The 11,300-nt window shown below is 40.1% G+C and overlaps 1 protein-coding gene across 1 annotated transcript; it reads right to left on the minus strand.

The window, feature by feature from the left end:
- On the minus strand, window positions 1-6,240 carry LOC118801715 (sialoadhesin-like). Its single transcript, XM_036562079.1, has 3 exons — window positions 5,890-6,240; window positions 1,459-1,806; window positions 1-1,379 (listed from the first exon to the last, which is right to left on the minus strand). Exons 1-3 carry the CDS (start codon window positions 5,939-5,941, stop codon window positions 1,141-1,143), a joined length of 639 nt encoding a protein of 212 aa, XP_036417972.1. The 5' UTR covers window positions 5,942-6,240; the 3' UTR covers window positions 1-1,140.
- Between the last annotated feature and the right edge of the window lie 5,060 nt (window positions 6,241-11,300).

Below are 11,300 nucleotides of genomic sequence, written 5' to 3' on the forward strand. Positions count from 1 at the left end.
CAGTAGGGTTGAGGTCAGGGCTCTGTGTGGCCTTTATAGTTCCTCCACACCAAACGTGTCAAACCATGTTTTCATGGACCTTGTTTTGTGCACAGGGACACGGTTATGCTGGAACAAGAAACAGCATTCCCCAAACATTATCCTTCACTAGAACCTAGTCCAGGCCCTCCAAAACAGCATTTCTCTATGAAGATCACATAGCTATGTGCATGATTTTATAGATTAAGAGACCCTTATTAGTCCCACAATGGGGAAATATCACCTCCGCAATCTAACCCATCCGTGCAGTGAAACACCACATACACACTAGTGAATGCACACACACTAGGGGGCAGTGAACACACTTGCCTGGAGCGGTGGGCAGCCCTATCCGCAGCGCCCGGGGAGCAGTTGGGGGTTGGGTGCCTTGCTCAAGGGCACTTCAGTCATATTCTGTTGGATCAGGGGATTGAACCAGCGACCTTCCGGTCACAGGGCTGGTTCCCTAACCTCCAGCCCGTGACTGCTTAAAAGCACACAAAGACGAGGCAGCCAGGAGTCTAACCTAGAATCTGACCCTTATACACATGTTAGCAGCAAGTGTGGCTGAAACACCTGAACTCAAAAATTAAAATGGATGTCCACATACTTTTGGCCATTTAGTGTACATGTATTTTCCGTTTGGTCACCATGTAAATATTGATTGCTTTGTATCAAAAGTGTGCACAGTTACCTGTAACTTTCAGAGTGACTCCAGGTGATCCAGTAAAGGTCTCTCCAGACTGAGTGCTGAACTGAAAGCGATATTCTCCAGAGTCTCTCTCTCTCACATCTCTCATTCTCAGAGTGCAGTTTCTCTCTTTATCTCCAATAAACTCCACTCGACCAGCAAACTGCTCTTCCTCACTCAGCTCCTCTGACTCCACTTCAGGCCGAAAGTAAAACCAGAAAGCTTTATTAACTCTCTCAGCTTTGGGATGTGAGTAAGTGCAGAGAAAATCCACTGATAAACCCTCCACAGCATCGATCTGTCTTTCTGAGTAACTCACATTCATCTCTGAGTCCTCAATAAAAACATCTGTAAGAAACACAAATCACTGCTGCTTTATGTGATCAGTTTATTAATAATCAGGAGAGAAAATCTCTGTATTGAGCAGCACTTCACTCACCGACTGGAGAGGATTTACGTGTTGATCTGCTGCTAACAGAGCAGGAGTAACTGCCAGCATCAGCTCTGCTGGATAAAACGAGAGGCTGGGGCATGTTGTAAGGTGTGTATCTGTTTATATATTCTGAATTCTTGTACCAGTAGTAGAAATCAGGTTTAGAGGTCAGACTGCAGGAAGTGCTACAGGTGAGAGTCACTTCCTGTCCACTCTGGGTCATCTTCAGCTGCAGATCTGAATAAAGATATAGTTCATTACAAGATCATGGAAATATTCAAAATTTAAGAGTGTTATAGTTTTACTGTTTTACTACCTGCAACTGTTACTGTAACCGCAGGACTGGAGTGTTTCTCTCCTTGTTCTGTGATGATCATGAGGTGATATTCTCCTGAGTCTCTCTCTCTCAGCTCTCTGATTGTAAGAGTTGAGCTGGATCTTGTGTTTAGAGTGTTCACTCGTCCTGTGTAGTCTGAGTCTAAAGCTAAATCCTCTGGATGTGTCTCATTCCTCCATTTAGCTTTCTGTTTGAAGCTGAACCAGAAAACAGTTTTGGTGTTGATGTTTGAGTAAGAGCATTTCAGGTTCAGGTTCACATCTGACCCCCGCAGAGCACAGACAGTCTGAGGACTGCAGGACACACTGACACTCTCACCCAGGCACCCTGAAATGGAGAGCACATTACTGGAGAGAGCATCCTGTGAAACAGACTGTTATATTGTTTTTTACATCATTGTGGAAAAACTACTGTTTCTGTAATCTCCAGCTGTGGGGGAGTAGCTAAGTAGCGCGCTACTTTTTGTTGCTAACTACAAATTTTTGTAGCTAGTAGCTGTAGCCGCTGCAGTTTTATGAAATGTAGCTAACAGCTGTAGCGCCTACACATTTTGTGTAGCTATAGCGGAAATTTTCACTACAATTTCGTTACAGGCTTCAGACAGTCCGCACAAAATCTGAACCACAGAATGCGGTGGTTAACTGGTCTGGTGGCAACTGTGCAATCCTGACTGAGCCACGGACAGTTCGAGCAAACGGTCATGCGCTGATCACCCCTTACTAGCAGGCTTAGCTCAGAGGTTGCAACCGAAATGTCCTTTCAACAAAAATGAAACCACCTTGGGAGCCACGACATTTTAACATTATAACCGTTTTACCATCTTGGCTGTAAATAAGTCTCAGTATGTGCTGATGTGCTAGTATCGGCTGAAAATCTAATATAAACGAAAGCACAGACTTACTTTGCTCTGCTTTAACCTTTAGGTCAGCTATAACCGCTTTTCTCGCACCTCAGTCAGGAGTTTCTCCACGAGTTTCTTGTAAAATGTCTCTCAATGTTCGACTTTTTATGAGGCTGAAGTTGCTTCTCATTCTCCAGCTTCTCATTCAAATTGTCCCGTTCCACCTTAAATGGTGCCTGAGGTGCCAGATTGTACTGCTGCACCATTTAAGGTGGAACAGGAGAATTCGAACGACAAGTTGGTGAATGAGAAGCGTCTTCAGCTTCGCTAGTTGTTGCAGATTAAACGTATCAGGAAACCAGCTGGAGTGATTATAACTGCAAATAAGTCCATTCATCTCCAAACTATTGATGTTCATCTTAAATCTTTCTCTTTGCCTTTTCATTAGCTATGAGCTAGGCGCGGTTATCTGCTGTGGTGACCAGCAGTCTGTGCGTCAGTCTTCAGCGTTAAAGGGTGAATTAGCAGTTATGCGTTAACTCCAGCGTTTAAGACCATTTATTGTGAAAACTGTTAGAACTGTGTGTTATAATGATTTTACAGTAAAGGAGGATCATGTTATGTTATTTTAGCTAAATATCTAGTTGCTTGCTGTGGAGCCGCAGCAGCTCTGCAGCAGTGGAGAGATTATTCAGGCCTGATTCTCACCCCAAACAGGGTCAGAGTCACTGATGAGGATTTTGAGGCTGAAGTGTTGCTGAAGTTTAATAAAGGCTGACTGAACAGATCCTGCTGAAATGTTTAAATTGGAGCAGTTTTATTTCAACAGTTGACAATGTTTTGCACAAAGTTGTTTATTGATGTATTCAGTTATTTTTGTTGATTTTTGTTTGGAAAAACCTGGAATGATTGACTTTACCTTTACTTAGTCTAAATTTTTGTTGGATATCATACCTTTGGTTGTGTAAGTTTGATTGTTGGTTACACTTAATCTCACTTTTTGGTGATCTTTTTGTACATTTGCAGCTTTTCAATTGTGTGTTTCTTTCTGGCTCATGATTAAATGTAGTGTCTTGTTCACACTTTCAGTTGGGCTTGTTTGGTGTGTCAGGTGGAGATTCACAAACATTTTGACAATCACGCTTTGAAAGTAGCTAAAAAGTAGTGCACTACTTTTTCTGGAAAAGTAGCTAAATTGTAGCTAGCTACAAATTTTGGGAAAGTAGCTACAAAGTAGCTAACTACAAATTTTTCAGTAGCTATCCCAACCCTGCTGTTGTGTTAGGTATGGGATCAAACTGCCCCCAAAACAATGTCACTGGACAGCTCAATACGCTTGGAGGGGAATGCTAACTGCCAATTCTGTTATGTCAGCTAACAGATGCCTGCTTTGGCTAGCATTGCACTGAGTGATGACAGGAGAAGGGGGGCCATCCTACCCATCCAGAGAGAGCGAGGCCAGTTGTGCTTTCTTGGACTCCCAGCCACAGATTTCTGTAGGATCACCGCGGATTAAACTTGGGTTCTCCAAAAAACTAATCATTCTTGACTGGTCAGGAATAGAAACATTCATTTCATGTTTCTGCCCTCTAGGAAGACTGTGTGTGGACTCTCCTATCTACGATTTGGCTCATTCCAGCTGTGGCTTCTCCCTGGCTCTGCCCATTCATAACCACTCACACCTACAGCTTATTCTAGAATAATTTACTTCAGTATATTTTCCCCTTTTCCATTTGCTCTTTGTGAACTCTTGTTGTATCTGTTTGTGCAGTTCTGAGTCTCATTGTTTTTTTTGTTTTTTTTTCTGTATTTGACTTGTTCTTTTTGCTCTGCTTCTAATTATGGATTTGACTGGACTGTACATGCCTGCTAGTGTTATGACCCCTAACTGTGACGACTCAAAGTGTTGGATTGCCCCAAATAAGATGCTCTGCAAATGCCCCCTGCGTCCTCCTTAGACCCAAAGCAAATAATATAAAAACAAGTTAACTGGCATGGGTATAAAAATAATTAAGTTGCAAGTTATTTCCTGCAGATAAGAACTGAAAAAAGTGTACTGCCTATTTTATGTCTGTATTCGTACCTGATTAGAATTCATTAGTATGTATCTGTCCATACCAGGGTCCTTTCTGTGTGGAGACAGCAATTAAAATGAAAATTTACTCTACACTTTTTGAAAGACCTCTCACAATGGTATCAGTTGCAAACAATGCAGAGCAGGAACACAGTGTGTGTGTGTGTGTGTGTGTGTGTGTGTGTGTGTGTGTGTATCTGTCCATTCTTGATAATGTAGCCTATACTGCTATACAGTTTGCTCTCACATTGCAAGCGCAGGAACACGTTACATTTACAGGGTCACTTTAAAAATCTATTCTGGTACAGATTACTGGGCATATGGTTGAAGATGACTATTTTCTGGGGTTTTTTTCAGTAACTGAACTGTTTTCTTTACTGTCAACTTTACTGTGTACCTAGCTCACTATAGCAAACAAGTACAAGTTTATGCTAGTAACCAGCAGTCAGTTCCTACACTGATGCAGGGTAATGCTGCGTTTACATGTTGCTGTTAAAAACTATAGTTTCGTGCCTTATCGATGGCCATGAGCAGCTGTGTAGGTGTGTGAATGCCGCCATGGTGTTAGCGTCTGCTTTGGCCCTCACTTTTATTTGAAGTGAAAAAAAGCACAAGAATGAAAAAAATCATTTCACTGTGTTGTTTGCACTGTAAAAAACAAAGAGAAAACAAACAGTAGAATGTCTTTAAGTGACAAAAATATCCTTTGCTCCTCGCTAAAAGGCAAAGGGTGACATTTGGTTGTCCAGTTTCCATTTTCATAAAGCAAAAGCATCATTGGGACTTCACACAGCTTGGATTGAGCTGATTTTGGAGATGCAGCACCATACGTGACAAAGCTGAGGTCGAACTAATCCTTTTTTTGTTATAAATAGTTTGAGCTGGGAGTCAACTATCTAAAATAATGTTGCTATTTTTTCATCCAAGAGATTGAGCTTGGTGTGTGAGTGATAATATAATCCTGCTAGTATTCACCCTGTTTTTATAATGTACCTTTAATCTGATCACTGCCTTTTCCAGCAGTAACACATTACAGTTACTTTTTATGCAGTTAACATAACACAACCCTGCACACTTCATGGAGAATACACACATTGTAGAATTAATTTTAAGCAAAATAATCTACACTAAAATATACAAACAGTTATACTAGGCTATTACTCACTTTCTGGGCTATTATTATGAGCAGACTTTATTAGAACATTATCCTCATACGAGTATTATATGTTTAAACACTGCAGCTGTTATACTGCTGGTACCACCATGCAACACCAAAATCTGTTCTTGTTTGAAAATATAAGTTTTCAGTTGATATAATAATGTACAGAAAACAGGGAAGCTAAAATGGGAATCTCAGGAGGTTCTTTATAGCTGGAGTGTCCCAAATCTGCATTTGGTGTTTCTCAGCTCTAACATATCCAAATAATTGGCACATCAACAAACGTTTCATGAGTTATGAAAGAATTATAATTCATTAAAAACAGATTAATCCTACCTGAAACACACAGCAGGGTGATGAGTGATAATATTCCACATTCAGAGCTCATGATTCCACTTTTACTGGAATCACACAGAAGAACACATTTGTGTAGTTCATGAATGTAACAATCAGATGCTGTAAACAATCAGATTCTCAGTTTGTTCTTCCTACTGAAGGAGACTGAAACTTTCCTTTGTGGTTTTACATATTCATCACAGTAATTGTTTGATGGCAAAGCCTACAGTTACAAGAATACAATTATAGATTAAAGACAGCAATTAAAATGAAAATTTACTCTACACTTTTTGAAAGACCTCTCACAATGGTATCAGTTGCAAACAATGCAGAGCAGGAACACAGTGTGTGTGTGTGTGTGTGTGTGTGTGTATGTGTGTGTGTTCAGTGTTTCATGCAGCAATTTTCCTTCCCTTTTTCTGAGCATTACAGTTGAAATAAACAACGACCACAAATGCACTTTATAGGGGATCTCATTTCTTTATTGTTTTCTATTAATTATTACCTGTTATAGTTTGATTAGTAAGAATAAATCTACACTGGCAGACAGATATACATAATAAATACACATACATAGTTGATATAAAATGTTTGTGTAGTTTGACATCTTCCACAGAAACTACACATCCCAGAATGCTTTGCTCAAACAGGAACATGAGGTTAACATTGGTGGGAAGAGCTTTATGTTACATCATCTACCAGTAGAGTTTGATGCAATATCACACACGCACACACACACACACACACACACACACACACACACACAGCATTGCGATGCAGCTGAATTACAGAAGAACTCTAATAAATATGTACTCATTTAGAGTAACTTCATCTTAAGAATGTGAGAATGTGGTAATTATGTCATTAAGATTGTGTTTAATGTCCAGTTCAGCCTGTGCTCTTTTTTCCTCTGAGTGGGGAAAGAAGTGCGTGTGGCTTCCTGTATCTGTGACATCACACAGGAAAAACTAACACAATTACACAATCATTTCCATTAAACTGAAACCACTAAGTGATGTTTACTTTCAAAAGTCTGTTTTTATTCCTTTAAATCTACAAAAAATTATGAAAGTTGACAAATTGATCCAAATTACCGTAGTGTTTAAGTGCACATATAAACCCTAAGACCTCTTACTGATGTTATCCAATAACCTACACTACTCTTATAATCTCTTTTGCCTATTGTACCATCCTATGAAGGCAAATTTCATTTAGATTACTGTCTATATGTTCATCACAAAATGACAGTGAGGTTTAAATAATACCAGAACTCTAACAGTTAAAATAAGAAATGCTGATACAGCAAATCATCTCTAATTAATCAGCAGTCTTATATGGAAAAGACAGAACAGTGCACCAAGCTGAGTGTGTGTTTGTGGTCTAGTTGAGTGTGTAACTATGATGAGTGCAGTGCAGAGACTCTTCAGTGCAGCAAAAATGAGTTAATTAACTGAAACCCAAAGCTTCAAAAATGTACTTTCATAATTCATAATATACCTAAAAAACATAATAATCAGTAATTACTACAAATACTCACTATTATTGTTATCATGAATTATGCATATATGTAGGGGTGTGGCTACACGGGCGTCACCACCATTACCACCACAACTCTGACCTCAAAATAAATAATATGAATAAAGAAAACAACACTTACTAACACTAAATCTTATGTTAGTATTAGCTTACACACGTATAAGTGAGCAAGGTTAAAGGTACATGCTACTTTGCTTTTTTGGTGTTTGAAGGAGAGTGGTGTAAAAACAAGCATACCTCACATAATAAGAGTGGGTATTTCAAACCATTTTCACTTGGTACCAGCTTTAATATAATAATAGTAAGAATGATTTTAGTCTAAAATCACAAGTTAATGAGACATGTCATTGTAAGTTGGTAACCTTTTTACTTACAATTTTGGATAAGCACTTAGACAGAGACAGAGAAGAACAGACCATGTGGAGGAAAAGGAGGTTGAAGTAAAGAGAAAAGAGACAGATGTGGAGGCAGAAGAGGCTAATGGAGAGGGAGAGATGGAGAGAGGAAGAAGAGGACAGCAGTGTCAAGGTGGCAACAAGTCATAGGAGACTGAATGGTAATACCTTGTTGTTTTCTATATTGCAAACTGTAATTTATAGTTCAGAACACTTGGGACAACAGACAAATCTGTTATTCAACAATTAATTGTTTGACGTATTACTACAGAGAACATATGTGGCCTTTATAGTAATACGATTATGCAGCCATTCATTTTGCACCAAAGTACAAATCAGATATTCTGCAAATTAGGGTGGGTTGGTATTACCTTTTTTTAATACCTTGAAACCATCTCCAGATATTACTGCAATATGAGGTATTACCAGAGGGGGGTGGGTGGGGGATGGCGGGGCAGGTAAAGAGTTGTAAAAGCGTTTGGTACCTTTTTTGCCATCTCAAAAAAAAAAAAAAACTAAATTCAAAATCCAAAATAATCAAAAACTGTAGTTCGCTTATGTGGTCACCAACAGGTGAGCACAGTGCATGATTTTCAAGGGGTCATTTAATATGTCAAACCATCCCTCTAATAATTGATACATGTTAAACTGTACTGCTAACTAGGAGAGAGGAGCTGGTAACAGCTCTGCTCACCACAGAACAGGTTTGATTCTGGCTAACTAAAGCACTGACACAAGCTTAGATGATAATGATTAAAAACTGAGGGAGTGAAGTTGAGCTGCTGAAGGGACTGAAAGGGGAAACAAAACCTGTTCCTTGGAACTTGGATCTGTAGCCTGATTGGCTGACTTAACGTTAGCTTAGCGAGCAGGATACAGACCCAAACAGTGCCACACACCACAGTAAATGTTTGATTCTGACTAACTGGTGCTCTGCTGACTCAGAATATTTGAAAAGTCATGAAAGTAAAAAAAAAAATAATGGAAAATTAGAATGTATATAATATATTATATGCAAATCAGCTTCTTTAACATTACTCTTTCTTGTAATGAAGTACCATGACATACTTGCACTCATTTCACCACTACTGCGAGGACATGTCCATACCACTTCACATCGATCCCATGAATTGGTGGAAAGCGAAAGAGGGCAAATACCTGCCACTAGCACAGCTAGCAAGAGCCTAGTTGTGTGTGCCAGCTATGTCTGTGCCGTCAGAGACAGTGTTTTATGAAGCAAGGCTAATCCTCAACTGGCTTTGTCCTTGACTCGACCCTATAAAAAGATATCAAAGTGCTTCTAGTTCGCAATTTCCACTGTCTGAAATGCATTATGAAATGGCAATTAAGAGGAACTTGGAAGTCAAGGCAAGATCTGGAAGACCAGGAAAACTCTCAGACACAACTGCTTGTTTGCTGGCCGAAAAGGCAAAGCAAATCCCCCATATGACAGAAAAGACCTGCAGGAAGGTTTAGCTGACACAGAAGTGGTGGTGCTTCATTCTACTGTGCAGCTCTGCTTGCATAAACATGACCTGTGTAGTGAGTGGGGAGCATAAAAAAACGGTTTATGTCTTGTAATGGGGCATTATTTAGGTATGAGCTTGGCACTGTATAGCAGTATATGTGGTGATGCTGCTATAATAATAGCCCAAAGTTGCAATTAAGCTTATGATTTTGTTTTTTTTCTGATAGATTTACTCACTTGCATACACCTATAAAGCACATTTAGCCAAGGGCTGCTGACCTATGACCAGGTATGTGTGGGTTACACATGGTCATTAGCTTTGGTGGAAAGCTAATGTTGGAACTGAATAATGGTGGAATTGTCTCTTTGGGTTTAAATATGAAGAAGGCAACATTGTTAACATGTCTGACTCGTGGCTAATATAAAGTTTTTTATTTACATTTAGGCTGTGATGGACTGGCAACCTGTCCAGGGTGTATCCTGCCTTCAGTCTAATGACTGCTGGGATAGGCTCCAGCTCCCCCCACGACCCAAGAGGATAAGCGGCTTAGACGATGTGTGTGTGTGTGTGTGTGTGTGTGTTTACATTTAGGCGTTTACTGTAAAGTGCAGACATCTGCCAGTGTTCTTTCCTGCCCCTTTTTGTCTTTGTTTCTTTTTTTATTCTAAAAGGTTGTAATGTGTTTTTAACTTTATGATCAGTGTAAAGCCACTTCCAAAATAAGATGTGCAGCTCAACCTGTGTATACACCCTTAGTAAGGAACAGGTGGGTGTGAGAGTTTTAGCCACTGGTAGTAGGTCACTGGTGTGCAGTAAATCTGAGTATTGCAGAGATTTGTGGTGTACCAAAGTATTTTTATTGCTGTTAATGGAATGTGTTTGACATGTTAGTAATATATATATATTTATATATATATATATATATATATATAATATTTGTTCCTGCTTGAGTGTGGATCACTGGTGGAGCCAGCTTACTTATAAACATTTGTGAAAGAATGGATCGTTCTAAAGAGCTTGCTGAATTCGAGCGTGGTGCTGTAATAGGAGGCCACTGTTGCAACAAGTCAGTTTGCTAAATTTCTTGCCTCCTAGATCCTAGATTATCAACTGGGAGTGGTATTATTGAAAAGTGGAAGCATTTAGGAACCACAGCGATTCAACAGTAGACCACGTAAAGTTACAGAGCGGGTTGCCGAGTACTCAGGTGCATAGTGCAGAAAAGTTGCTAATGCTTTGCTGACTCAATAACTACAGAGTTCCAAACCTCCTCTGGCATTAACATCAGCCCATAAACTGTGTCCCGGGAGCTTCCTGGCATGGGTTTCCATTGCCGAGCAGCTGCATGCAAGCCTTACATCACCAAGCACAATGCCAAGCATCAAATGGAGTGGTGTAAAGCTCACCATCACTGGACTCTGGAGCAGTGGAAACGTATTCTTTGGAGTGACGAATCACACTTTTCTATCTGGCAGTCTGATGGACAAGTCTGGGTTTGGCAGATGCCAGGAGAACGTTACCTGCCTGATTACACTGTGCCAACTGTAAAGTTTGGTGGAGGAGGGATAATGATATAGGGTTGTTTTTCAGGGGTTTCCGAAGCCCCTTAGTTCCAGTGAAGGGAAATCTTAATACTTCAGCATAACAAGACATTTTGGACAACTGTATGCTTCCAACAGTTTGGGGAAGGCCCTTTTCTGTTCCAGCATGGCTGAGCCCCAGTGCGCAAAGCAAGGTCCATAAAGACATGGCAGGGTGGGATTGTTGTGGAAGAACTTGACTGCCCTCACAGAGCCCTGACCTCAACCCCATCAAACACCTTTGGGATGAACTAGAATAGAGATTGTGAGCCAGGCCCTCTCGTCCAGCATCAGTGTCTGACCTCACAAATGCTCTTCTGCATGAATGGAAAAGAATTTCCACAGACACTCTCCAAAATCTTGTAGAAATCTTCCCAGAAGAGTGGCAACTGTTACAGCTGCAAGGCAGGGTGGACCAACTGAATATTACT

The sequence above is a fragment of the Colossoma macropomum genome, unplaced genomic scaffold, assembly GCF_904425465.1.
Source record: "Colossoma macropomum unplaced genomic scaffold, Colossoma_macropomum, whole genome shotgun sequence".
NCBI classification, from domain to species: Eukaryota; Metazoa; Chordata; class Actinopteri; order Characiformes; family Serrasalmidae; genus Colossoma; species Colossoma macropomum.

What these genes read in the sequence shown, in the direction of transcription:
- LOC118801715 (XM_036562079.1), bottom strand. Translation starts at nt 5,941, where the DNA reads ATGAGCTCTGAATGTGGAATATTATCACTCATCACCCTGCTGTGTGTT. An exon ending in CACCCTGCTGTGTGTTTCAG is followed by an intron (nt 1,807 to 5,889) that starts GTAGGATTAATC and finishes TCTCCATTTCAG; the next exon opens with GGTGCCTGGGTGAGAGTGTC. An exon ending in GGTTACAGTAACAGTTGCAG is followed by an intron (nt 1,380 to 1,458) that starts GTAGTAAAACAG and finishes ATCTTTATTCAG; the next exon opens with ATCTGCAGCTGAAGATGACC.